General features: G+C 55.6%; 3 protein-coding genes across 3 annotated transcripts in view; 2 read left to right on the top strand and 1 right to left on the bottom strand.

Annotated features, from left to right (window-relative positions):
- Positions 1-11,320, top strand: part of RNF216 (ring finger protein 216) — a 136,938-nt gene extending 125,618 nt beyond the window's left edge. Inside the window, exons 14-15 of the mRNA XM_081822766.1 lie at positions 7,606-7,675; positions 8,317-11,320. Of these exons, the coding sequence (XP_081678892.1) occupies positions 7,606-7,675; positions 8,317-8,636 (390 nt within the window). The 3' untranslated portion in view covers positions 8,637-11,320. The remainder of the gene's footprint in view (positions 1-7,605; positions 7,676-8,316) is intronic.
- Positions 1-27,498, top strand: part of ACTB (actin beta) — a 333,619-nt gene that overhangs the window by 257,493 nt on the left and 48,628 nt on the right. The gene's annotated exons all lie outside the window — the stretch shown is intronic.
- Positions 20,300-27,498, bottom strand: part of FSCN1 (fascin actin-bundling protein 1) — a 9,833-nt gene continuing 2,634 nt past the window's right edge. The window contains exons 2-5 of the mRNA XM_006734357.3: positions 22,648-22,804; positions 22,429-22,550; positions 22,055-22,222; positions 20,300-21,666 (exon numbers count right to left, since the gene is read on the bottom strand). Of these exons, the coding sequence (XP_006734420.1) occupies positions 21,464-21,666; positions 22,055-22,222; positions 22,429-22,550; positions 22,648-22,804 (650 nt within the window). The 3' untranslated portion in view covers positions 20,300-21,463. The remainder of the gene's footprint in view (positions 21,667-22,054; positions 22,223-22,428; positions 22,551-22,647; positions 22,805-27,498) is intronic.

Here is a 27,498-nt window from a genome sequence, read left to right as displayed (position 1 = left end):
GTGGCTCCAGCACCACCCAGACTAGCCCAGTGCCCAGCATCTCCCTGCGGGGGCCGGTGTACAGATAATACCGCACAACTCTGAGACCCGTGTTTAAGTGGCCAGGGAAAGGAGGGACTGTTGCAGGAATGGAGGGGAGAAGAGCATTTCAGAGTGGACCCAGGAGAGGCAGAAGGCCCATGGGAAAGGTAGACCAAAGGTGAAGTCATTAACTGGATCTTGGCTATAGCATTGTTTCCTTAACTTTTTTCTTTTTTTTTTTTTTTAAAGTAAGCTCTGTGCTGGGGCACTTGGATGGCTCAGTCAGTTAAGTGTCTGCCTTCAGCTCCGGTCATGATGGCCAGGGTCCTGGGATCGAGCCCTGTTATCAGGCGCCCTGCTCAGCAGGAAGCCTGCTTCTCTCCCTCTGCCTTCTGCTTTGCCTACTTGTGCATGCACTCTCTCTGTCAAATAAATAAAATCTAAAAAAAAAAAAATGATAATAAGCTCTATGCCCCATGTGAGGCTTGGACTCCCGACCCTGAGATCAGGAATCACGTGCTCTACCGACTGAACCAGTCGGGCACCCCTCTCCTTAACTTTTTAAATGTATCTTTTACAAAAGAAACTAAGATGGTGACGTGAGCCCCCTTGTTGTTCCATCGACCCAGCTTCCTCAGCATCTTATTTCTGGTCACTTTTAAATATCTTCCTTTCTGTTACAACATGGGGGCAGGACCACTTTCCTGATCCACAGATGAGGAAAACGAGATTCAGGTCACTTGGTAAAAGTGGGATGCAAGCCCAGGTCTTGGAGCAGATGTCAGCTCTTTTTACTCCAGAAGTCTCCACACCCTGGAGGTCACAAATTTGGCAGCTCACCAAGTAGGTGCCCACTAGGGTCCCTGAGCCCAGTGAACCAGCTGGGGCTCCATAGAGGGGTAAGACCATTGCTGGACCCTTTCCCCATTGAGCAAGTTGCCGAGTTAGAAGGGGGGGCTGGATCTCCAAATCTTGACAGTGTCCTTGATCAGGTTTAGGTGTCACTGAGGACTACCAGGGAGGGTGGGAACATGTAGATATGTGTCGTCTTCGACAAATGCCAGCAGGCCCAGGCCGAGCACTTGACCCTGACAGGAGTCAAAACATGGCCATATTCCATGCTGCCTCCAGGTCCCTGTGGGGGAGCTCTAGATGGAAAGGCGTTTGGGTGCTGGGTCTCTCTGACCTGAGGAGATGGCTCCAGAGGCCAGCCAAGAGCCCGGCTGTCTTTGCTCCTCCCCAGCACGTTGTCCAGCCCCCCACTGGGCCATTCCAGACCCCAGCTGCACAGCATGTGCCACTTGGGGCTGTACCTCATCCTCCTCCCCCCAATTTCCTGTTGCAGGGGGACAGCTGGAGCTGGGGGTTAGGGTCTGGTGTTGCTCGGCGATCTGCAGCCGATCTGGGAATAATTTGAAACTAAATCCTCGGCCCTTTGGAAGCCTTTTATGAAATCATTGCAAGTTTATTAACAACAGCTGTGGCCACACATGACCTGGATCCCAGCCCCAACCCCACCCCCAAAATCGCAGGAGGGAAGCAGCAGTTGACTTGGAATCCCCAGTCACCTTTTTAAGGGGAGGAAAGTTAAATGAAGAAAAGTCACCCATCCTTCCTCCGTAGTCACTGGAGGCTGGACAGCAGGCAAGCAGGAGGCCAGCCATGGTGATCAGAAATGTTGATGAAAACGGGCTCAAAGGGACTTTTCAAAGCTTTGGCAAGAGCAGCCTGGGGCCAAGTGCTCACACATCTATTTTAGGGCCCTTCAGCCTGTGCTGGCAGTTAGTGTCTGATTGGCAGAAACCTCCTCTTTCTCGAACCATTGGCAGCTTCTCCATTTCCTCCTGTCCAGACCCTGCTGCTCAGGCGGAGCTGCGAAGCTTCCTTATTGACGGGCAGGTTCCAGAGTGGAGGTTTGGGTTGGTTTTTCTTAATTAAAACCTCTCTGGCGAACTCTACCTCACTTCCTGCCAGCGACTGCCTTGCTGAGTCTGTTTTGGAGAAGCCCGGCCCCTGCCATCGGCTTCGTGCCCTCGCCGTGCTCCCTGCTGCCTCCATGTGAAGCAGGCGTGTCCAAGTCCTCCAAGTCAGGCCAACACTTTGTGTCCTGCTGAGCTCAAAGGAATTCAGAGAGAGGAAATAAAACCTTCTTCCTGTTAAGATGCAACCCACTCATTTCTTCCTTTAAAGTATTCTTCCAGATCTGGGGGGCAGTGAGACTCCACATACCATTCTGCTGTATTCCTCTATCCTCGGCACTGCATTGGGGGAGTACTGGCTCGCTGTGGGTACTGTGCATGTTCCCTTCACAGTCCTCATTGCATCTGGTTGTGGTCTGTGGGCTCCACGCCCAGAGTGGCCATGGGTAGTGATAAAAATTGCTTAGGTGGTTCTCTTGCACCCTAGCCTGGTGTTTCATTTTACTCAGTCTTTTTTTTTTTCTTTTTTTTAAGATTTTATTTATTTATTTCACAGCACAAGTAGGGAGGAGAGGGAGAAGCAGGCTCCCCACCGAGCTCGGAGCCTGACACGGGGCTCAGCCCCAGGACCCTGGGATCATGACCTGAGCTGAAGGCAGACACTTAACCGACTGAGCCACCCAGGCGCCCCCATTATACTCAGTCTTTTGAGACCTGCCCGTCCTGGGACATCTTGACTGCTGACTGGTGTCTGCTCCCTCCTGTTTCAGCCTAGTCTTGCTTATATGCACATTCCATGGATCTGTGTGGAAATTTTCACCAAGATTGGGAGGGGCCGGAAAGCAGACAGAGAATGGAAGTCATCCAGGCCTACTGGATCCATCTTAAAGCCCATGCCAAAAGCCAGATGGAGGAGTGCGGGGGGGACGCGTCATCCTCAGTGGCCATTCACTAAGGCCTGTTGGGGTGCCCAGCGCAGTGGCTACCAACAGAACCATCTGTTCCTCCCCGGGGGGAGGGTGTGAAGGGGAGCTTGGGTTGAGGGTCCAGTTTGGTCTCCAACCCTATAGAGGGCAGAGCAGCTAGAGGGGCCCTAACTGCCCAGGCACCCTAGCAGCTGCCAGCCCACAAGGAGCAGTAGGCTCTGCACTGGTCCCAATTTCACTTCTCACGACTCTGATCTTCAGCATGTAACTGCATCTCAGAGCCTGTTTCCTCGCTGGTAGAATCTCTGTTGGCCCCTTATGATTGGGAGAGACACTTAGTGTGCGCATGTGAACTAGAGCAGGACACAGGGAGGTGGGACTTGAGTGTGCAGAGCACAGCCTTCCAGAAGAGAACCTCGGGGGGTTTCTGAGTGAGGTGGGGATACAAACACAACCGATGGGAAGTGGGCCAAAACATTCCCAGGAGTTCTCTCTGGAGAGGAATTACCGGTGACTTTTTTATTTGGGCGGTGTTAAACTTTTTATTTCCCAAATTGCTTTAATGTTATGAGAATCAAAACATTGGTCTTTTGTGGCAGAAAGAGAAAATTCCATGGGACACTGTGATATGCAAGTAAGTTGGTAGCCTCACGAGAAAGCATGTTAGGCACGGAAATCTAGAAGTGTGTGTTCCCACTCTGGAGATGGGCTAAGAGCAGCGGCCCAGTCAGGCAAGGGGAGACCCTGCCACTGTGAGCCAGTAAGTCCTTTTGGGCCTCAGTGGTAGAGCCTGGCCCACACCTTGGGTTTCTGGCTCAAGAGGCGAGGTTTGTGGGCTCTGGAGCTCCTGACTCTGTCTGGGGGAGAAGGAAAGAGGTGGTGAGAGGGATCTGCTGCTGGCTTTGTCTCAGAGGCCAGTGCCAGGGGAAGCCAGACACTGACGAATGGATCTTTTTTAAGGGATAGTATGTGCACTTCTGGATGAGCTGACCAAGAAAAGAATTCCCTAAAAATTTCCAGGGAAGTGACCCCCTTCTCTGCTGTGTTGGCTCTTTGTCTTCTTGAATGGAGGTGTTTTGATTTGCCCTATTCTCTTGTATTTAGTGGAAAAAGGAGATTCCGGAGTTCTGCCCATCCCAAAGAGAAGGAACCCTCTTGTATTTCAAGGAGGATAAGATGCACTCGTTCTAGAACAAGGCAGGGCCTCTGACAGTGCTCGGGGCAGGGCGGGCGGAGTTCCAGGAGCTTTGTAGTCCCTGCTGCAGAAGCTTCCAGTTCAGAAACCTGTGGTTTCTGCGGTTAAGAGCTCCAGCCTTGAGAGTGGAAGGCCTGGGTTTAAACCTCACGGTGTCTCCGTTTCCCTATCTGTAATACGGGGATTCATTAATAGGGCCTAACTAGTGGAGTTGTTACGAAGATCCAGTCTCTGTGAAGTGCTTTTACAACAGGAGCTGGCACATAGTAAGCCCTCAGTAAACATTAACTTCCACTCTTGCTGTCACAAGTGCTTGGCACTTTGTGAAAGAGAGATCATTTGCTTCTCACAGTAAACCGCTGTGAATGGGCTCCAGGTCAGGTTGTGGAAGATAACAGGGTCCTCAAGCCCAGCTCTATGGAGCCCCAGAACTGGAGCTGTTCTCATCGCGCCAGCACCCTGTCCGTTAGGAAGTCAGTGCTGCTTGAAGATAAGACTTGCCGCGGCCGGTCGCTCCATCATGCCTGGATTTCCTGTGGGTGACTCAGCCCCTTCCGGGGGTGCTGGAGGTCAGGTACTTCAGCAACCTGGCCCCTGCACCCAGCTCTCTCATCTGCTTTCCTCCTATTGTTCCCCACTTCCAGCAGCCTAGGTGTGTCCTAGATTTGCAGAGTGGCAAGCCTTTTTCGCAGGTGTCCTGGTTTGCCATGAATGATGACACTTGGGGCACCAAGAATGTTTCCCAAGGGAACTCACCTCCAGAAAGGCCTCGGGAGCCCATCTGTCCCTCAGCCCAAACCCAGAGGGACCAGTCTTCATGTTTTATCTCAAAATCAGCCCTAAAGCTTGCCACATTCACTCTTTTTGTTAACATTTTTTTTAATTATGGTAAAATATGTATAAAATAAGATTTGCCATTTTTAAAGTGTATGATTCAGTCTGCCTTCACTCTTGACTTGAGGAGCTTTAAATGCTTAAGAGAAATTGCTTGGGAAGGAACCCCCACCCCAGATGAAGTAAGAAATCTTCACCTTAGAGTCTAACATGTTTGGCTAAAAATGTAATTTAAAAATATATTGAAAAGCATTTTCATTGTTAGTTTCTAAACAGTGTCCTGTGACTCCAACCAGTCGGAGGAAGTTGAAATCTGAACCATCTGATCCTTAATCTAGCTGCAACTGACAATTTACTCAGTGGCCCTAATTAATACAGTCAGGAAGCCCGGCACCTGCCTTATGAAGAAGCCACAGAGGCAAGTGTTGGGGTCATCTCCCAATCTCTGCCACTTTTTCTTGAAGCTTCTCATCTTTCTAAAATCTTTATTTCTGCTGTTTTCCATGACCTTCCTGCCTTTAAATAGTGAGCGCTCTTTGCCAAGTCCTTTACATACTTGAGCTCATTCCAGCCTTACAACAGCCCATTTTACAGATGAGGTATCTTGCGAGACTCAGACATTCAAGTCGCTTAGTGGAAGGTACCACAGAGCCCTTCTCTCCCACCTGACAGTTTTCTGGATCGCTGCTTTTTTTTTTTTTAAGATTAAAAGTCTTTTTTCCCTGGACCTTCCACTGGCACCAAAATGAAGAGGTTTGTCAGGTCCTCCTCTAGATAATTGGTAGAACGTATCTTTACATTCACATGGAGACCTTCACACTGTGCCCACCAAACTGTACTGAGTTATCCGAGCCCTTTGCATCGGTTGGCTTAGTGGTTCCTTCATAGAGAAATCCATTCCCTCCTTTGGAATTTTCACAGAGAGGCTAGATGACTGGGTCTTGGGGTTTTTAATGGAGAATTTGCACGTGTTAACCTCGGAGACAGACATGGTGCCCTCGAGGGTTCTTCTTGGCACTTGGCAGCTCTCTCCTCTTCCTCCTGCTTTGCTCAGAACACCTGGCAGGGTGAGGCTGAGAAAGATTTGTGTGTTAAGGATTTCCAAATGTGTTGCAGCACCTGGGTGGCCGAGTCATTGGGCATCTGCCTTCGGCTCAGGTCATGATCCCAGGGTCCTGGGATCGAGCCCTGCATCAGGCTCCCTGCTCCACGAGAAGCCTGCTTCTCCCCACTCCCCCTGTTTGTGTTCCCTCTCTCGCTGTGTCTCTGTCAAATAAATAAAATCTTAAAAAAAAAAAATTTTTTTCCAAATGTCGGGAAGGTTGCGGAAAGAATTTAGAGACCATCGAGTTAGTTTAGTTCCGTCATTTGGCGACTGAGGGTGGGAGAACATGAGCGAATTTAACAGGGCCTCCTGCTATTGCCCACAGAGCCCACAGCCTCCAGCAGCTCTGTCCTAAGATTTTTTATCTATCAAACAAAGGGAATATGTTACATAAATATTTACTCATTCCATCAGTATGACTTAGTCTCCTTGTTGATCAGAAGTTTAACCAGTAAACTTAGAACAGTGTCTAGCACTAGCAGGTGTCCGATACAAGCTGATTAAAAGCTATTCCCGACTCGAGTCCTTGAGGTTTGTCATAACTGTATGGTGAAATCCCTGACTGCTGTCTTGGCAGTGACATTAATAATGTGCTAAGTAAACATGCACACTGTCTCCGCTCAGGTGGGACTGCCACGCTCTCCACTATCTAGGGAGGGTGCTCTCTCCAGCTCACATGCTCTTTTCTGTGGTTCTCCATTCACATTTCACAAGTTCCCTGGTGCCATCAGTTGGTCAAAGGTGTCACTGAAACCGTTCCAGCCCAGGACACACCTGGCCACATGGGGAGGCTCCAATGCCTTGTCTAGGAAACCCCTCCTCGAGTACCGGGACTGCCGCTGCGCACCAGTGCCCTCCTCACACTTCTCCCCAGCTTGACTGCTCTTAACTCCTGGAGAAGCAGCTGGAAGACTCCAGGAAACAAGCCTGCCTGTCGTTCAGTTCAAATCCGCACAGTTGGTGATGTTCTACTCCGTTCATCTCGCTCTTAAACTGCTGTGCCCTTCCTCCCACATGAGGGCCCCCACCCCGACCACCATTCAACTGGCAAGACGCAGCTCCTTCTACAGCCCACCAGCTGTCTAGAAGCTAAAGGCCAGCTTCAGGGCTCAGCTGGCCTGAGTAGACCTTTGTCCACCTAAGGTCAGAGAATCAGTAAGACTCTGTTGGGCTTTGCACAAAAGGGTGTGCTGCTCAAGAGTTCATGGACTCTGGATCTGAAACTTTTCTGGCCATCGCTTCTCGGCCTTTTGGCTAAGATCAAGTGTGAAACTTTTCGGGCCCTGCCCGCCCCAGACCCACCCCCTTTCCAAACCTTTGGGTTATCAGTCTGCCCACCTGAGCTGCAGAAGGTCCTCTGCTTGCTTTACAGCTTAGGGAACAAAGCAGGCTCCTGCCCCACAATCCCACTCCTCAGCCACAGCCTTTCAGGTGGGCTTCCTTGGGAGCCTCATCCACTGATGAAGCAAGGAGACCCTCAGGGTCTGGGAATGAGTAGTCTGCTGACTGGCAGCAAGCTGTCCTCCCCTGGGTCCCAGTGGGGGGGTGTACGCACAGCATGGAGCTGGTTGGAGCAAGCTCACCATCTTGTTGCTCTTCTTCTAGGAAGATGATGAGAAGCTAATTGAGGAGATCCAGAAGGAGGCTGAAGAGGAGCAGAAGAGAAAGACTGGAGGCAAGCACCCCCCCAGCACGGGCCCCATGCTTGGGGCGATCCCTGTTGGGGGGGTGGGGGGGGCCCGGAGCACTCCATGCGGGGGGTGGGCTTCATGGCTGGCCTTCCAGCCCACCGGGGCCGCCCAGGCATCCATCCATCTCCCCATGGCAAGAGGCTGTGAAAGCATAGGAGAGTTTCAGTATCCCCTTGATGGTCAGGGGGTCCCAAGGGATGGGTTTGAGCTTAGGAGGCAGACAAAACCCACACTGGACTAAAAAGACAGTAGGCCCACCCTGGCCTCTCTGAGGTCACAAAGGAATGAAATGGAGTTTCTGAGAGTGGCCCCCAGGCCCTGGCTCTGAAGGAAAGTCTCCCATGGAATCCACCACTCTCCAGGGTGATCACTGAGTTAACACTTAGACAGCTGAGGGGGGTTGGTGCACATGCTCACGTTCATTGGCCTCTTTGTGGCCTGGCCACCCCTCCTATGTCCGTAGGTAAGAATGATGCTGAAGGTCAGACATGCCTGGCCTGGTCTCATGCTCTAGGCTCTCAGCTTGGGGCAAGTGGGACTGAGGTCAGGATATGCAGCCTTGGTCCCAACCCACATCAAGCACAGTTGGTTTTGTTTTCTCTACTAAATCCCATGTCCTGTTCAGAGAACACCTTCAAACGCATCGGGCCCCCCTTGGAGAAGCCTCCAGAGAAAGTCCAGAGGATCGAAGCCCTGCCGAGGCCCGTCCCGCAGAACCTGCACCAGCCACAGATCCCCCCCTATGCCTTTGTGCACCCCCCCTTCCCCCTGCCGCCTGTCCGGCCCATGTTCAACAATTTCCCTCTCAACATGGGCCCCGTCCCAGCGCCCTACGTGCCCCCTCTGCCCAATGTGCGCGTCAACTACGACTTCGCTCCCGTCCACGTGCCGCTGGAGCACAACCTGCCTATGCACTTTGGTCCGCAGCCACGGCATCGCTTCTGACAGCTCTGTGTCCTGCCTCCTCCCCAGAGCCCGCCACTGAGCAGCCCAGCCTGTGCAGGGCCGGGGTTCCATAGATTCCCGCCTCGCCCCCAAGGCCATGCCTTCTGAATGGGGATCGTGCACTTGGCTCTCAAAAGGATAGGTTGGCGTTTTTCCTGCTGCTTCCTGGGAAGGGCTACTGTCCCTTGAGCGGCCGGCAGGCCAGTGCCCTCAGGTGCCTGTAAAAGGATTGGTCTGACCCTTGCTGGACCAGTGATAAGGGGCCAGTAGGGCCTCCCTGGAGAGTTCCACTGTCCGAGCAGCAGTGCAGGGACCCTCACCACAAGGTATCCCCTCTCTGTCAGCCCTGTCCCTGCAGACAGTGACGAGGGAAGTGTTTGTGTCCGTCCCCTCCCCTCCCCCTGGCAGACCTCACAAGTCTCTCAGTTAACCACGTAGGCCTTCCTTACCGCAGTATAGTCTGATTGGTGATAAAGCCGAAGTCCCAGTTGGAGGGAGTTTGGAGTTCGGAGAGAGCTAAGCCATCTGAACCATGTTGTGAAGGCTGGGTTCTCCCCCCCACCCCCACCCCAATGCTGCGGCCCACCCAGAGTGAGTGCACCCTGCTGCTCCAAGTTAGTTGGTCCCAGTGAGGCGGTGGCAGAACCATATCCCCAGGCCTGGGGGCACCGCTCAGGGTGGGGAGGCTGCAGACTGTATTCTCCAAATCCAGAACCCCAGGCCGCCACCACCGTGACTATTCAGGTCTCTTCTTGTCCTTGGCCCACTCAGATGAGACCACAGAGAGCCATCTCATGCTGTCAGTTCTGTTTTGTAGTTTAAAGAAATATTTGCCATTTACTCACTTTGAACTTACTGGGTTTTCTGTGGCCTACTAGAGTTTCTCTCGTTCAGTCTCTAGAAAGTCAAATCAGTTACCCCACACCAGGCAGCCAGTGAGTGCTGGATGGTCCTGAATCTTGCCAAACAAAAGGTCCTTTCGAGGTGGCTGTGACAGGCTTGGTGGCTCTCCCAGGTAGCCCAGTTGTCAGGTAATGAGCAGCTTCTCCCCTAAGGTTTGGTGGTGGCAGTGGGTTTCCACGGGGGGATAGAGGACCCAGACTACACCCGGCACCCACCCGTGGAGCTGCCCCTGCCCACAGCCAGGTGAGTCTAGCTCCGGGTCGGCATGGGGGTTCCTGCCCCTTCCCACTCACCTTTCCCTGTGCAGCCCCAGCCTACCCAAGGCTCTGCCCCATCGCTAGCCACTCTGCAGAACAGAGGCTTCCATGGGGAGTGACCCTGCCTGGCTGCCCAGTATTGGTCTCTGTCACTGCTGCTGTATCTCTCATGTCTGTGGGGTTCCCAGAAGTTCCCAGCACCTGTGCACAGATCTCAGAAGGGTGAGCCTAATGACCAACCCCCCATCTCTGGGGACCGTGCCCCAGGACCATGCGTTCTTGTGTGCAGGCACCCACTGCCATCAGTTTCTCATGTATTTCAAGGATTAAAATGGGGAGAAATCTGCTAAGTTGCCCATTCTTCCTCCTGCTTTTCCCCCAGGGGAGGGTTTTGCAGAGTTCTCTGGGCGTAGGGAGGGACACACGAGGAGGGGCTTGCACCTCCGGGAGCCTGAATGGCAGTGCCTTGGGAGAGCCCTGCTGGGGGTGCACTGCAGGGCACAGTGACAGGTCTAAATACCTTTACGGCATGGTCCCCGTGCATCCCCAAGGTGAGGAGGGTCTCAGAGCAGTTGAGCTTCCAGCGGACGTCCCACCAAATGGGACACACCAGAACCTCCTGGGCCCCCTGAGCCAGTTCATCCAAGGAGGGAACAAACCAGTCCACCTCTGTTCTGTAGCCAGGGTACAGGGTTCCGTGGGGCGCTTTGGGCAGCCGAAAGGGCAGGCCCCAGGTGGGTGGCATGTGAAGATCCCGACACAGGAAAGGAAGAGACCAGAATAATTGGTTTCCCCCAAAGCCAAACTGAGGACTTGCCCTTTGAGATGAATTCTGGCTGTTCGAGCCACACGCAGCTGCTAGGGATCTGAGGACCCCCGATTTCTGATGATCCTCCTTGCACTGGACTGTGGAGCAGCTCCCAGGCCCGCAGCAGCATAGTTGCTGTTTGGGGGAAGGTCGTTGCCACGAGTTCTGACGCTAGCATGAGGTCCCACCTGTCTGTGAAGTGACCCTCTAGGTGCCTGTGTCCCAGAGGACCCCAGGCTTCTTGAGAAGCAGACTGCACTAGTGAGAGTTCAGGGGAGAGGGGGCCTTAATCCTCTGACAAACAAGCCAGCAAGTGGCTGCAAGGTATGAGGACAGGAGACCCACAGAGACCAGCCAGTGGCAGGGACAAGGCAGGAATCCCAGAGGCAGCCTGGCATCTTACCCTCTCTGGGCCACAGTGTTTGCTCCCCCAAGCCAGACACTGCCCAGCAACAGTCCCGTTTTACTTGCCTTAAACTGGAGAGAGGAATCTAGTATTTGCACTTAGCAAAAGATTTTAAAACTTAAAAAAAAAAAAAAGTGTGCATGACCTGTCACTTTGTATAAAAATAGCAAAAATGATTAGTTTATTAAATTTTTTTCTGTACCTTCTGGTAGTAAAATACATCAAAATAATTCTGTTTAAACTACTGTGTGTAAAAAGTCTGTATTATATGTAACTTGGACTTTTTGTAAATAAATGTTTGTGCACTATGCTCCTTCCGGTTTTGTCTGTCCACACGGCACTACCGGGCAGGCCCCTCCACCCCCATGAAGTTACAGGGGCTGCGCACACAGGCGACAGATTCCCGGGGAGTGATTGGGCCTACGATGCCACTGCTCCCTGGGAGCGGACGTTAGCTGCCGCTGGAGAGCTGCGAGGAGAAGTGAGACCCCCATCTCCCCTCCCCAGAAGGAAGATCAGGTGATGTCTCATGCTGACCCTGCTTGGGTGGCTACCGAGGCCCACTTCGGCACAAGGGGGTTTTTTGTTGTTTTTTGGCACAGAATCCCCTTCCAGAAAGTGCTCAACCCCTCTTCCAGGCCTGGGCAGCAAGCCACCAACTTGCCTGGAGAGCGATCTGCAGAGGCTGGACCAGGCGAAGGTTGGGTGAAATGGGAGGAAGCTCGTGTCCTCCTCCAAGACCAGGAGATCAAGTCCCTGAGAACAGAGTGTCTGACTGGGGCCACCTTCCTCGGGCACAGCCCTCCCCATCAGAATCCCCAGCAGTCCTGCTGTGAGCCAGGCTGGCAGACCCCAGCACCTTTGGGCTCAAACTGCTCAACGTTCTGATAAAACGTGGGCTATCCTGTCCTGCTATTTGCAGCTTTATTGAGTGATGCGCCCCCCCTTTTTTTTTTTTTGTGCATTTCTGAAAATGTACTGAAATAAATCCAAGACAGAAGTTACCTGCATTCCCAGGGTCATGAGTTCAAGCCCCATGTTTGGCGTGGAGCCTACTTAAAAAAAAAAAGTGATTCTGCACCTTTCAAAATGGGACTTTTCTCTCTTTGCAACCAGGAGTGCCCCCCCCGGGTCTGATTGGTTCTTTTTGTGCCATCCTGATGGACGATAGGGGTGCTTCGCACTTCCTGCCACCCTTCCACACCTTGGTGAGCACCTGCTTGGATGTTTCAAAAGATATATTTTCCGGGAGCGGAGTTGTGCATAAAGGATGGGGGTGAGGGGCACCTGGGTGGTTCAGCCGTTAAGCATCTGCCTTCAACTCAGGTCATGATCCCAGGGTCCTGGGATCGAGCCCCACATCGGGCTCCCTGCTCCACGGGAAGCCTGCTTCCTCTCCCTCACTCCCTGCTTGTGTTCCTGCTCTCACTATCTCTGTCACATAAAATCTTAAAAAAAAAGGATGGGGGTGTGTATTTCTATGTCTTTTGCCAGATTCCTTGACAAAGCAGTGTCAACCCACCCGCCCTGGCCTGTGTTCTTACCCTTCGTTGGCACATCGTTGTTGCCACGGTCCCTCGGCTGTCCTAAGACCTGTCTCCTGGAATCTGACCTCATTGGGGACACTTGAATGGACACATCTTCCTTTAGAAGGAACTGCTGTTTAGGTCAGGTGCATTTGTAATTGCACTGTCCAAACTTATTTTCCATCCTTGAAGTGACATTTACGTATACACATTGGCCACTTAACAAATGTTTTAAAAGAGAAAAAATTAGAAAACACAGAAAAGGATCAAGACAAAAGTGCTTTGTTATCTGAAGGTAGCTACTGATATTTTTTAAGATCTATTTATTAGAGAGCACGCAAGGGGGGGAAGGGGCAGAGAGAGAGAATCTCAAGCTGACTCCGCGTTGATTGCAGAACCTGATGCGGGGCTCAATCTCACGACTCTGAGATCATGACCTGAGCGGAAATCAAGAGTCGCATGCTTACCCCAATGAGCCACTCAGCCGCCCCTACTGATAATATTTTTTTTGATGCATTTCCTTCCAGGTCGTTCTGCTCTGTGATATATATAATGTCTCACAAAACCAGTAAACCAGATGTGCAGGTTTGCATCCTATCATGAGCATTAGCAAGGTATGAGCAAGTGCTTCCAAAATACCGTTTTTAATTAGCTCCTCCTTTTAGAACCTCTTGCTGCAGGCTTGTAAACCTTCTCTTTGGGCTTCTTGGAATCACGTTTCTGCAGGCTGGTGCACAGCTGCCCCTGTCCAGCCTGCTGTTCTTTGTTCTCATGACCCCCGGGGGACGTGGCCCCACCTAAAACCCCATCTGTGGGTCTTCCCTCTCAGGATTAAGTCGGAAGCAACTCCTCTCCTTGCTTCCTCCCCCTTCATCAGCACGTCTTGGCAGGCAGTCCAGAACTGATCATCGCTTAGGCTTGGCTTTGCCCTAGATGATGCCAGTTAAGACCCTCACGAGAGGGGCGTGGAGCCAGCACAGGCTGTCACCAGGGCCACCGGGATCACCGGAACCTGCCTCTTCCCTAAGTGGGGGTGGCGCACTGGGCCCGAGGCCATTCTGTGGGTTCTGCAGGTGCAGCGCTGCGGGGCCCCGGGAAGGTCACTGCAGCCAGCTGCTTGAAGCAAAGTGGGGACAATTACAGCACCGAGAAAGCCAGGAAAGAGCTTGTTGTCAGGTCCCCTTCCCGCTGCCCTTTGGCATCCACTCCCAGAGGCGGGTCCGGCTTCAGACCCAGGCACATCCCCGGATGGCTGCCCCTCACCACTCCGCAGGTCCAGTCCCCCGTCCACCTGCCCTCGTCCGTGGTGCGTCTGGGGCTGTGCCACTGCCCGCTTGCCCCGAACCAAGCACCGGGCGAGTGGCATTCACAGCCTGGGAGAGGGGGGCAGTGCACCTGGGCCCAGCACATCACAGCAGGGAGACCAGGGCCGCAGCCTTCTCAGGGGGCTCTCAGTCTCTCCTTTCTCTGCCCCAAGTCTGGTTCTCCCTCTCTCTCCTCTTTCCTGTCAAGATTGAGGCCACTTACCAAAAAATACCCATGATCGAGAACAAGCAGAAAACCGAACTGGAACAGAAGCAAAGCTACAGTATTAAACACAGCGCAGGAAGTGGGGCTCTGAAGTCAGGCGGCCTGGCCCCCTTCCCGGCAGCTCACGTGGAGAAGCACATGAATTACAAGGGTCACCGTGTCCATAGGGTGAACACGTGCTCATAGCTCCAAGGAAGGATGCTCCGCAGGCGGCACACATCTCCGTGACCTGCTGGAGGCCCTGATGGGCTTCGGGGGCCATCCACTGGGGCTCTAGGGAGGCCTGGGCCTGGGGCTCAGAGTGGACAGCCCGCATGGCTCCCCCACATGGCCACCCTCACCTGCTCAGCCTCGGACCTCTGGCGACTCTTGACGCCTCCCCCACAGACATCTCCTTTCTCTCGCCTCTGATGGGGAACAAAGCCAAAAAGGAAGCCTGGAACATCCTGGAGGCCAGGGGCACTGAAGGACGTGCGGGCACACGGTTCCTGCCCAGCTGTGCTGTTCCCGGCTGTGAGCCTCGGCCCAGTCCTCTGTGCCTGTCCTCCTGAGACACTAGCCATCTCAGGCCCCTTCCCTACTGTGGAACAGTCTCCACCAGGCCTGCCTTCCCTGAGGACCAGGAGCACCATTCAGCTCGGCTCTGCGTCTCTGGCACCCGGTCAGGGCCCGGGGTGCTCAGGAAATAGTTGCTGGAAAAATAAATCTGTGAAATGACACCAAAAATACCCCCCTCAGAAGGGGGTCTTTAGGACACTCAGTGAGCTACTGTAGGGGAAGACACAGTATGACCTACGGTAGCCACACAAATGTCAGCTTCATTGTGTTTGGAATCAGAAAATGTGAGCGAGTGCTTTTTCCACCTGCTAGCTGGAGCCTCAGTTTCCCCATCTGTAAAAGGGAAGGGTTGGGCTGGGTAGCCTGAGTGGCAGAAGCCTGGCAGAGACTGGTGGCCTCCCTGCATGGAGGAGAGTGACCTGAGAACTTGGGGAGGCCAAGGATCCGCAGGGCAAAGGTGCGAAGGATGAGGAAGCAGCCGGACAGGCTGCTCGGGGTCTGCAGACGGGGGCCTTCTGGGGAGGCCCTGGGGCCAGGTGGGGAGCAGCCGGTCACAGCATGGGCCACTGTGGAGCTCCTACGGACCCACCTGCAGCTGCAGGGACCAGGGACCAGCTCTTGGGGGAGACTTTATCTGGGGCCCTGGGAGATGTGGTGGCTTTTATTTATACCCCCCAAGTCTGCCAGTGGTTCTCTGGGGGAGAAGGAAGCCAAGTGGGCAGGAAGAGGAGGTGGAGAGGCCCCGCCCAGCTTAGGAGCTCACCATTAGCATGGACTAACCCGTAGGAGGTGACCCTTGCACTTCTGACCTTGCAGCGCACTTGCTTTCACCTCAGCCTGGCAAGAAGCTTCCAGAACGATTCCATCCAGGAGGGGAAGAACGTGAAGACACACTCATCCAACAGCTGGGCAGGGTGGGGAGGGTCTTTGGGGAGGCGATCTGGCCCCATCTATCAAAATGTCAAGTGACCTAAGAATTGCCCTTCCAGAAATTTCCCCCAGAGCCTTGTAAAGCGTCTCCCGCCCACCGTCGTTCCATTCAGCAGCATGTGCTGCTCAGAACGAGGGAGAACGGACGTGAGTGTCCGTGACTGGGGCACAAGGTGGACTGGATGGGATGGGACAGGGTAAACCTTGAGAAGCCGGAGCGAGTTCTACCTGCGTAGGTAAGGAAAACACACGTGTGTCAGGTGACAAGTGAAGGGAGGGGGCCGTGGGAGCACACGATCCCGAGTGTGCAAAAAAGCAAAATACAACCCCCGGCTCACTGTTGCTGGAGATGTAAAGCGGTGCAGCCACTATGCAAAACAGTGTATGGAGGTTGCTCGAAAAAACGAAGTTGGAATGACCATATGAAGCAGCAAGGCCACTTTGGGGTGTAAACCCAAAAGAACAGAAAGCAAGGCCTCAGAGATTTGTACCCCTGGTTTGCAGCGACACATTCACAAGAGCCAAAAGCTGGAAGCAAGCCAGTGTCCATGGCGGGGAGTGGCATGTGCATCCGTCCATCCCGCGGAACACAAGTCAGCCATGACAAGGAAGAAAACTCCGACCCACGCCACGCCGCAGGTGAACCTCGCAGACACGGGGCCACGTCAGACAAGCCGGTCACAGAAGGACGAGGACTGTGTGCACCACCGGCTCACGTCCCCCCCTCCCTGTGTCCTGGGGTCACCTCCCAAATAGGCCACTTGGCCTTGAATGTGCGTGTCTGCTTCTGGGGGAACCAATCACATGAGGATGAGTTTGCGTGTGCTTGCATAGACGGGTTACATTTTTATATATAAATCCCAGCTGCACCCAAGCTGGGAGCAACTGTCCTAACCTCCCTGAGCCTCAATTCCTGCAGCAGTAAGTGGGGCTGGTAGTCGTAGTCGTGGGCTGGGGCGCCACAAGGTAGCACCTTTCCTCCCGGCCCTGGAGGCCGGCAGTCCCAGATCTGGGGGCAGCGGGCGGGGGCCTACCCAGGCCTCTGTCCAGAGCCTCCCGCCTTCCCTCTGGGCACATTTGCCTCCTAATCTCCTCTTCTTACCAGGACACTGTCAGATCGGAGTGGGGCTCACCTCAGGGACCTATTTAAATTGTAATCATCTCCTGAAATACCCTGTCTCTGCGCACAATCACGTCAGGAGGTGCTGGGCGGTCCAGCCTCAGCACATGAATCTCGGGGACAAAATTCAGCGCATCACAGGGACTGAATTAACAAGGGGTGAGTACCTGGCACATAGCAAGGGCTGTATATGAATACTTTACATAAAAATAAGATTTTCTGGACGAGTCAAAGACACTGCCAACAGTGTTTAACCCGGGGGGGTGTCGGGAGGGGGCTGGGGCTGGGGCATCCTCTGACACCAGATTCTATGCTTTTATTACCTTAATTCTTAAACTAACAACAATGATAAAGTAGTAACCCTGTCAGAGCACCTGCCAGTGCCTGGCACCAGTTGGAGGTGCCTGGAAGGTGGGTCTTCTCCTCCGGTCTGCGGGTCAGGCCTGGGTCCCAGGGAGGGGGGAGGGGAGTGCAGACCCCTCCCCAATGTCTGTTCAGCTTTTGTCTCAATTATTACATCTGGAGGATCAGCCTCCTCCTGGTTAAACCCAGGGGCCCCATGAAAGGGCGTGGGCCTCAGGCCAAATTCTCCACCTGACCCACCCTGCCCCTCCCCTCCCAGGCATGTCTTGGGGAGGGGGGCTTCTCCAGGCTCCCTTCTTTCGCTGTCCCAGGGTTCTCAGAGCCCCTCCTCCAGCTGGACAGTCTTGCCCTAGGAACCATTTGTCCATTGCTCAAATGGGGGAAACTGAGGACAGAGGGTCCCCAGAGAGTCCAGATCCCTCTGCAGCTTCACCTACATTATGCTTCAGTGTGAGGTCATTGGAGGTCACCTATCATCCCTCCCAGTTCTGGAAGAGGCTGCTCTGACCCTGGAGGAAGTGGGGCCCAGCCAGCTCTGGGGTGTCCTCCACTGAGGTCTCCCCAGAAATAAACAGGGGAGGAGCCTGAACTGGGGAGGGGACCTACTTGGCAGGGGTGTCCCATGGAGACACACTTGGGAAGCTCAGAGGCCTCCCCCACCAGAGGGACAGCTCCACGGCCCCCCTGCAGGGCTTGGGGTCCCATCCCAAGAAGGGTCCTACAGGGCCACGCCTGCGGGGACCCCAGCAGACAGGAATGGGGAGGCCCCAGGACTGGGGGTGCAGCCCTGGGATGGCCTGTGCATTCTGGATACACCGCTGTTTCCAGCCTGCCTGAAGCCGCTTGGTCTGCAGCCTTCTTGTGCCCCATGCGAGGGAAGAACGCTTGTCTCTCTTTTTTCTTCCTTATAAATTTCGTTGAATATTTTTCCTTCAATTGTGATCTTTGGGGCTCACAATTAACTGTGACGTGTAACTCAGAGCACCACTGCCCCTGCCCAGGCTCACTGGGCATCCACTAGGTCTCAGTTTCCCCATCTGAGCAATGGGAGGCTGGACTCTTGCTCACACTCCATGGCAGGCTTGGAGGGGACCCAGCTTCACAATTGGAGGTGAGGAAGACTTGCCCGCCGGGGTTTGGGCGAATGGAGGGGGTGGGCACCCCTGAGGTACAGAGGCCAGGCCCCGCTGTGAGCGGTCAGTACTCAGTCCATTGTTACCGGAAGCTGGTGTGTGTGTGTCCATGAGCATGTCTGTGCCTGTGCACACACATATGTCTCTGTGTGCACAGGACTCTGTTCACATGTGCACACGCCCACTAATGTGCATAAACCCATGTGTCTGCAGGGCCACATATGATGTGCCAGGCCCTTATGAATGGGGAAACTGAGGAAGCTTCTTCTGGCAGGAGCTAGAGCGGCCTATCCCGCTCTGGAATCCAAGCCCCGGCCCCAGAGCCTGTTTTGGACAGATGGACACGAAGGTCTGGAAAGACCCAGAAATGGGGAGCCCTGGAATGCAGGAGGGAGGCTGGTGGTCCCCCAGATGTTCCACATGTGCCCACAGGAGAGTCTACCCCCCTTCTGAAGACGCCCATTGTCTCCGGGTGGGTCTGGACACAACCAGCCTCACTTGCTCAAACCGAGTCTCCAGCTACCACCCGAGGAGGCTCCGCCTGGCTTCCTCCTGCCGGGCCTTTGCTTACGCTGTTCCCTCTACCCAGACTGTCCTTCCAGTCCCTTGTACTGCCCTCTTTCCCTAGGTGTGATCATCTCCCCAAATACGCCGTGCGCTACAGTCACCCACAGCCCCCAGAACGCGCAGCCCCGTGGCAGGTGCCTTTTTGCGGAACAAATGGAATTCAGAATCTGCGCCTAGCTCGGACTAGGCTCGGATTCGGCGAGGGGACCCCGGGGTCATTCCAGGGCAGTTCTTTCCAGCTCCGTGGGCGGGGCTCTCCCAGGCATCGCAGGGAACCACCTCACCCCGCAGGATCTCCAACTGCCCGACTGGGCTCCCCCCTCCTCCCCGAACCCCTTGCAGTGTGCCTCCCCCCATCCCCCATGGTCTGGAAGAACTTGGCTCCAGCGGATTCATCTGTTCCTTCCACGTCATTGAGACTTTTCTGGCTTCCAGCCTGGCTTTAACAGGGGTGGGGGACTGGTCGCCAGGACCCCGCTGGGGCCCCAATAGCCCTTTGTGGCGCCATCTGCCCTTGTCAATCTCTAGACTCCCGCCTCCAGGGACCACCAATCACAGCGCAGGCATCCCGGTTTCATCACCAGCAGCCAATCAGCGCTTCCGCTCACCGCTCGGGCAGCAAGGTGGGAGCAAATTCGCTCCAGCCCCCTCCCCCACCGGGCCCCACCCCAGGACCTGGCGCTGCCCCCCTCACGTCCGCATCCATCCTCTGTTGCCCTCAGTCACCGTCTGCTTAGTGGACACCCTTGGGCCGCCGCGCTCCACCCGCGAGGCTGTGCCTTGCTGCTCTAAACCTCGGTCTCCTCCTCTATAAGATGGAACAGCGCTACCCCTTGGGAAGTTCTGGCTTAAGTGAGATCCTGCGGTCCCTGCAGGGCTGGCCACGTGGAGGTCTGCCAGGGGCCGAGAACGCGGGGTGGGTTCAGGGCTGGCAACTTCCTCAGGTTCTTGTCTGCCAGATGGAGAAGTGCCCCCCAGCTCCCAGGGCTGAGCCTGGGGGTCTTGCTTTGATGGAGGCACCCATCCTGGCCCCCAAGCTTAGCCCATCCAGCGGACTCCTTCCAGGATCTGCACCCATCTCTGTGCCGGTCCTCAGAGGGCCCCTCGGACCATGCAATCCCAGCCCCTGGGGGACCTGAGCCTACTGTTTGGGGCCTCTTGCAGTGTGTGAGGAGGGCCCCGTAATTCCAAGTTCTGGTCAAGGTGCATCCGTGGAGGCAGGAGAAAGAAGCTGGATCTGTGGGTTCATATTACCTTGATCTCTACCTCCTATGCACACAGTCATGCAGTTCACATGCCCAGCCTAAGTGCATGCCTGTTGCAGGCTCCAAATATTGGAGGCAGGAGGTTGTGGAACCAGATTCAGCCGCCTCCCTACCCGGAAGCTCTATGTGCTTGGGACACTGGTGGCCCCGGGCAGGTCTCGGGTCAGAGTCCACCCCTTGCAGGGCCCTCCTCCACTCCTAGGGATGTCCAGGCTGCTCAGAGCACCCATGGGACCCTGGGCCCACCCCAACCCCACCCACTTTCATCCCCAAGATACACACAGACCAGCTCAGGGCTGCACACTCGCATTATTTTATTTTGCTTTTCCAGTCTGAAGCTACTATCATGGGCATTTAGTTATACAAATGACACTTACAAAAAATAAAAGACGAAGACACCCAGAGTGAGATGCATGGTAGAGATGAACTGGTGGGGAAGAGGGGGGCTGGCAGGGGCAGGGCTGGGAGCCAGGGGCCTGGGGGCTCCCCATGGGGCTCCCGGTGGAGGGCGACGCCCAGCTTCATCCCACCCCGAGACCCGAGGAGTCCAGTCGGACAGGGAGCACCGATCACACCGGGGGCTCTGGCTGAGGCGGTGAGGGGCTCAGCACCAACCAGATGGGGACATAGGCCTGGGCAGGAAGGAGGGAGGGGGCCAGCGAGGTCCCCCAAGGAGGTAGGGGCAGGTTCTAGATTCAGGGAAGCACCCTGCACCCCCCACAGCTAGCAGACAAGGAGGGCACCAACGCCCAGAGATGCTGTTTCAAGATTCCCCCACAATACCCCTTGAAGATCACTCGTGGCTACTACCACCAAGCTTGCCTGGGTGCCTGCAGCAATAATGCTTCATTTAAAAAAAAAAAAATACTGATTTGGTCATTTTCTGCTTCCAGTCAGGCCAGGGTGAAAAGAAGAGAGACAGCAGGGCCCCAGCCCAGGGCGGGTGTGCAGTGGGCAGGCCCGCTTGGTGCAGGGGGGCAAGCAGCTGGTACATGCTGGTATTGCCCCCTCCCCCTCTTGCGGCCTTCCCCCTGACGCAGGGGTGGTGCACCGGGGGGGGGGGGCCGATAGGCTGGGGGCAGGCACCCAGTTCCGGGGAAGTGGGGGGCAGAGGCTCTCGGGAGGGGGCAGGAGATTCCAGTTACCCCACCAGGCCCAGGGGCTCGGGAAGGCCTCCCAGCCCTCCCCCACCCCCACTCTCTTCGGCCACTTTGGGGAAATAAGGCTCAGAGTCGTCTGAGGTCAGAAGAAAGGGGTGCCAGCCTCGCCCACGGCAGAGAAGAGAGGACAGAAGGATCTGAGATCCCGCCAAGGACCAGGCACGGGGCAAGAGGTGGGGGCACCGTTTTCTCTGGGTTTCCAGTTTGAAAGGCAAGGGGCTCACCACCACGCTGGAGCCCACCTGGAGAAGAGAGTTATTAGCAGAAGGGTCTGGGCAGGGCGGGGACGGGGCGCTGGCGGCTAGTACTCCCAGAGAGTGGCTGGCTCGATGGTCTCGGCGCAGGCCTTCAGGACCCCTGCGTGGTCCCCCTTCAGGTAGCGCCCGCCCACCTTGATGGCCACCTTGTTGTAGTCACAGAATTCGAAGAAGAAGTCCACGGGGGTGTCACTGCTGCTGGTGACTGAAGAGTCGCTGCCCACTGTCCAGTACTTGCCTGTGGAGTCTGGGGGCGGTGAGACCCATCAGGCCCCAGCCTGCAATCACGGCTTCTGGAGTCGGGGTGGTTTCTGTGTGATGCCCACCCAAGCCTCCCACCCCTGCTGGACGGGGGTCCGCGCCCCTTCCCCCCACCCGGACTTTAAGTCCCACAACTCAGGTGTGGGACACCTTCCCTGCCCACCCTCCCTTTCCAGAATCTGGTCTCCCTCTCTGCTCCGCTCCTCCTTCTATAGCTTGGGGGTCCTCCCTCCTACACAAAGAGGGAAAGGGGCCTGGTGGCCACAGGATGTCTGTCCCCAGAGCCAAGTCCCAGGGCGGCCAGGCTGAGCCCCGAAGTGGGACAAGAGCTTCAATCCCTGTGGCCCCCTGGAGCCACCCCCCTCAGAACCCACCTTTGATGTTGTAGGCACCGTCACTGAACTCCAGCTGGAAGACGTCATAGCTAGAGCGGTTTGCATCCAGGGTGCCCGTGACCTTGCGGCAGCCGATGAAGCCATGCTCCCCGCGGAACACGATGATGGGACGGTTGATGAGCTTCATGAGGAAGAGCTCCGAGTCCCCTGTCCCAGGAAAGGGGAGGGGCGGTGAGTCTCACAGGGTGGGGCTGGGATGATCAGGGCGTGGCTCAGAGAGAGCGAGCAGGGAGTCTGGGGTCCCCCAGCATGTCATCCCTGAGATGGCAAGGGGGGGGGATGTCGGTGAGTGACTATGAGGCGGGCAGACCCTCCAGAGACCCCGGCAGTGGGGTGCGCCCACAGGTGGCTACCTGCTGTCTCTACCGAGGCAGCCAACTGCCCGTTCTTCTTGGCCGTCACAAACTTGCCATTGGACGCACGCAGTGTGATCCGCCGATCACGCCACTCAATGTCGAAATAGCAGCTGACGTTCCTGGGGGTGTCAGGAAGGGTCAGGCGGGGCTGCCCCAGGTCCCCGGGCCCCGACCCCCGGGAAAGGCCAGCCTGGGGCGCAGCAGCAGGGCACTCACTTGGTGGAGGCAGTGGACTGCACGCCCCCAGTGGCTGTCAGCGTCCAGTACTTTCCCGTGTGAGTGCGGAAGGCGCACTTTTTGGTGTCGCGATCGATCTCCAGCTGGAAAGTCTCCTGGTCGGTCTCCTCATCCTGATTGGCTGACAGGTCCATACCTGCGGGGAGAGCTTCCGACTGGCACAGGGACCCCCACACCCTGAGCTGGGGCCGACCCACAGCCCTGCCCTCACACACCACTGCCAAGACCCCTCAGCCTCCACATCAGGGAGTAGGACCCCAGATCCCAGGCAGGGCCAGGCAAGGACCAAGGCTGGCTCCGTCCGCCCTCACATCATTTTCTCGGATGCTAGAATACCTCCCAACAAACCATCTGCACAAAGACATTCTAGAACAAATCAGGAGAATCTTAACATGGACCAGGATTAAATATTAAGGATTAATTATTGTTAATCATATTGTAGTTATGTAAGAAAATGGCCTCATTTTTCAGATACCAACAAACATCTCGAGATGAAATGCCTTGATGTCAGGGATTTGCTTGAAACACAATCAAAAACAATGAATATAAGACAGATGGAGCTAGATTGCAGAATATCGCATTTGGGGGAAATCAATAGATTATATCCATCCTGTTCCTGTATGTGTGTAAAAATTAAGAGTAAAATATAGGGCGCCTGGGTGGCTCGGTCGTTGAGCGTCTGCCTTCGGCTCAGGTCATGATTCCAGGATTCTGGGATCGAGCCCCGCATCGGGCTCCCCGCTCAGTGGGAGACCTGCTTCTCCCTCTCCCACTCCCCCTGCTTGTGTTCCCTGTCTCGCTGTGTCTCTCTCTGTCAAATAAATAAATAAAATCTTAAAAAAAAAAAAAAAGAGTAAAATATAATAGCATATGTTCATTTCAGAAAATTTACAAAACTCATAAATGCATAAAAATGGAGTCACATGGGGCACCTGGGTGGCTCAATTGGTTAAGCGCCCGACTCTTGATTTCAGCTCAGATCATGATCTGAGTCATGCGACAGAGCCCCGAGTCTCCGCGCTGAGCTTGGAGCCTGCTTGAGAGTCTCTCTCCCTCTCCCTCTGCCCCTCCCCGCCTGTGCTGTCTCTCTGCGGGGGACGGGGGGGCAGGGAGAGTCACACATACCCCCACGCCCACTGCACCCCAGAACACATGGCAAACGGCGGTGAACACACCCTCCTCGCCTTTTCCCCAGTGCAAACACGCATTTTCTCTACCTCAAAGTGCGTGCACGCCACAGATCACGACTTACAGATGATCTAAGCAACATGCTCACACACGTTTCCCTGTCCCTAAATCATCTGATGTGACCAGAGGGGGCTTCCATGCTCCCACACGCTGCTGCCCAGCAGCTGATCTCTGGGGCCCCATCTGCGTTGCCTCTTCCAGCTAACAACCTGGAAGTAGTTCCAACAGAACAAATTCACATTCCCCAAGTGCCTGGGTTCTAAGAACCGAAACAGTAGGGACACCTGCCCAATCTGCTGGCCGCCCAGACTCGGGGCTTGAAAGTGTGTCACCGTTTGGGTCTGGACACCTTTAGAAGACGGGACCACAGTGGGGGGTGGCAGGTGGCCCTTCCGATGAGCAGATGGAGGCTGGTGGATGGGGGAGCCCTGGTTCCCCACCCGAGACCCACCCATAGTTCTCCACCACCAAGCTGAGGGCCCGATCAGCACCAGGGGGTGGGGACCTTCACCTCCACTTCACGAAGGAGAATGAAGCAGAGTTGGTATGTCCTTCCCAAGGTCACCCAGAGAGAAAGTGATGAGTGCTGGTGAGCCTCAGGAGGGGAAGTGGGCAGACTCAGGCCTCCTCCCATGCTCTCTCTATGGACTGGCGGACCCAGGGCCCTGAACAGCTAGCTCCTCTCAGAACCCCTTGGGCTCAAGCCTCCAGGCCCACTGGGCCCCCTTAGCTCTGATGTCAAGGATCTGCTGACTACTGGGAGGCAAGTAGTGAGTCAGACCCACCATCACACCCCCAGTAAAGATGAGGGTCAACAGAGACTGGGCCCCCGGGTAGCCAAGCCACCAAGAATGGAACCATCATAAAAGGCCACTCTGGGGAGCACAAGCTTTTGAGGCCAGAGTCCCCATGAGCTATGTATGAGCTAGCCCACCCCAGCCCCATGGCATCACCTGCCCAATGTACGGTGTGCTGCCTGACTGGAAGGAGGGGAGAGACAAGAGGAAAGGCCCCTCCGGGCACACTCTGGCAGCAGAGAGGACAGGGGGGATCTCCAGAAAAAGGGGCAAAAGAGCAGGAAAGGAACCTGGATTAGAAGTCCAATCTCTAGCCAGAGGTAAGCACGAAGTCAGGAGGCTCCTTCTCGGAGACTTAGCCAGGAGCAGCCCCATGCTCCCACGGAATCCATACTGACCTGCTCTGCCCACAGAGGAACAGAGGGAGGCCACGCCCAGGGCCCCACAGCCGTGGCCCTCTGCTCGGCTGCTCAGACCCCATCGGCTGCTCGTGTCCAGTCCTGGACATGGTCTGATGAAAAGGCCTGGACCATCCAGGGAGCCACCCAAAGTGGGGGCCAGGCACCCTTGGCGAGTGCCTTCCCCTCACTCAGCTCGCATGCCTCTGTCTATCAAAAGGGTCTCTCCATTCTGCCAGGAGGTTGGAAGGATTCAGGGCCCTGGTGTCAAGCTGACACCAGGTCTTCCGACCCCAACAGGAAGGGGTACGGGGGGTGTCTCCCCAACATCCAGCAGAGCCCCTCCTGGCTCCAAGGCCCTGCCCAGGCAGGAAAGGCCCCACTTGGCCTTGGAGTCTCTAATTAGAGCTGGGTTACTATGGGAACAGGCTTTTCTTTGGGATTTTTCTTTTCATCAACTGCAGCAGCCGCACTGAGTCACAGGCCCACAGGAACCCCGGGGAGGCAGATGCGGGGCTGGAAGAAGCTCATCTCCTGCCTCCCCCCACCCCCGCTTCCCCCCGCCCTGCCTGTCCGTCTGCCTCATAGCTTTTCCTGTCGCCAGCCTCTGAGCCATTCCCTATGGTGGCTCAGAGAGGGCACTCCATCCCCCTCAGCCTTAGCAGTTTCCAAATTGCCCTGGTTGGTCCAAAAGAGGCACTCCCCAACACCCCATTCAGTTTAGGGGAAGGGGCCTGGAAGCTTCTGTGGCCTCCCCTCCCCTCCGCCCTCTTTCCACTACGTGACCACCTCAGATCCTTCCTCCATCCTTGCACAAGAATTAGGGTGTGAATTACCGCAAATGCCATGCCTCTTCAGGAGAGCTCTTACACATCCTGCAAAGCCCAGCCTGACCAGCCCTTTTCTCAGCCAGCCGGCCAGCCTGGCCTCTGAGTGCCTCTGAGTGGCTGGAACAGGGCGCTTCCTGAGCATGGAGCCCCAGGGCACAGCTGGCCAGGCGCATGGAGGCTGAGAGACCAAGTGGGAAATGTGGACCCAGCGTGGCCAGAGTCCAGAGCAGGCGAGACTTCCAAGGAGCAAGGCGGGGGAGGGACAACCCCACCTGGCTGGGAAGTGCTGCTCACCCAGCCACCCTGCCATCCTTCATCCCTGCCCAAGCCAGGCCCTCACCAGTGACGTGGTCACATGGATTCCACCTGCCTGTCACATCAGTCCTCAGGCACCAGGACCCCACTCCCTGGTGGCAGAGATGGCCCCCTTCCCAGAAACAAAGCCTGGCTCAAAGAATTAGCCCAGGGCGTCCCGGGGCCGGCCCTTTACAGATGGGGAAACTGAGGCCAGAGAGCAGGTTGCAGCGTCAGCAGGGAACACCCCACCCGCACCAGGCAGGCCTGTGCAAGCCTGTGGGCATGATTCACATTCCCCCCCCGCCCCCCGCCAGCTAAGCCCAGGATCCTCCTCCTTCCTGGCTGGCTTTTCCCAACATGTGTCAGAAGCATAGACACCACCTCCTTTGCCACGCAGGCCCGTCCAAAATGGCCTCTGAGACACGCCCCCAACCCCATAGCGGCTGCAGGTCCTCTGGTCTTCCATCCCACCAGGAAGCCTTGGGGTCAGCTAACCTGAGAACAAGATGAGGACCCCAAGATCTGAGGCCCAAAGAGCCCCAATCTCAGCCCCCAAAGGCCCCTCCCCCAGTTCTTTGTACCTTTAAACTCAGAGATGAGCCAACACTTCTCCTGGCCCAATTTCGGGCTCCCCCTGCCCCATCAGCCTGAATCACACCGTGACACTTCCAGCAAGTGCTAATAAAGAGGAGAGGGCATCTGCCCAGACTCGCTCCGCTCTTCCTGGCCTCAAGGGCTGGGGCCAGGTCCACCCGCTCCTCCTCGTCTTCCCCAAGGAAGACACTGGATGCAGCCCAGCAGGCATGCAGCATGCCTGCATGGGTGAGTGCCCATCATGGGTCTGGTGGCCCCACTGGCGGTTCCAGTCCCACCTACCAACCTCACAAGCTCCTTCTCAGCCATGCTGGGCTTTCTGCTCCTCCCTGCCTCAGGGCCTTTGCACAAGCTGTGCCTGTTTTGCCTGTAACACTGTTCCACAGGCCTGATACATGCTACCTTGTATTCATCTTTCAGGTCAGCTCCAGTGTCCTCTTCAGAAGTGTCTCCCCCACCCCACAGTCTAATCTGAGATCCTGATGTACTTTCTGGACCCCCAGGCCTTTGCTTGACACCTCTGGGATGCTGATCATGTCCCAAGAAGAACATCAGCTACAACAGAGAAGGGTCCAGGCACATATACTCATTCGTTCACCAATGAACATGTCTCACCTGGTAGGGGCTCAACGTTTGCTAAACAGGTGAGGAGTCCCGCCCCACCAACGCGGGGGGGGGGCGCACTGTGCCCTGGAGGCTGGGAGGCATGGGGGCGGGGGGGGGGGG

This window comes from Leptonychotes weddellii, chromosome 5 (genome assembly GCF_054177405.1).
Source record: "Leptonychotes weddellii isolate Sample4059 chromosome 5, ASM5417740v2, whole genome shotgun sequence".
In the NCBI taxonomy this organism is placed as follows: Eukaryota; Metazoa; Chordata; class Mammalia; order Carnivora; family Phocidae; genus Leptonychotes; species Leptonychotes weddellii.
The sequence above is the reverse complement of the archived record's forward strand: the minus strand, read 5'-3'. Positions and strand labels throughout refer to the sequence as shown.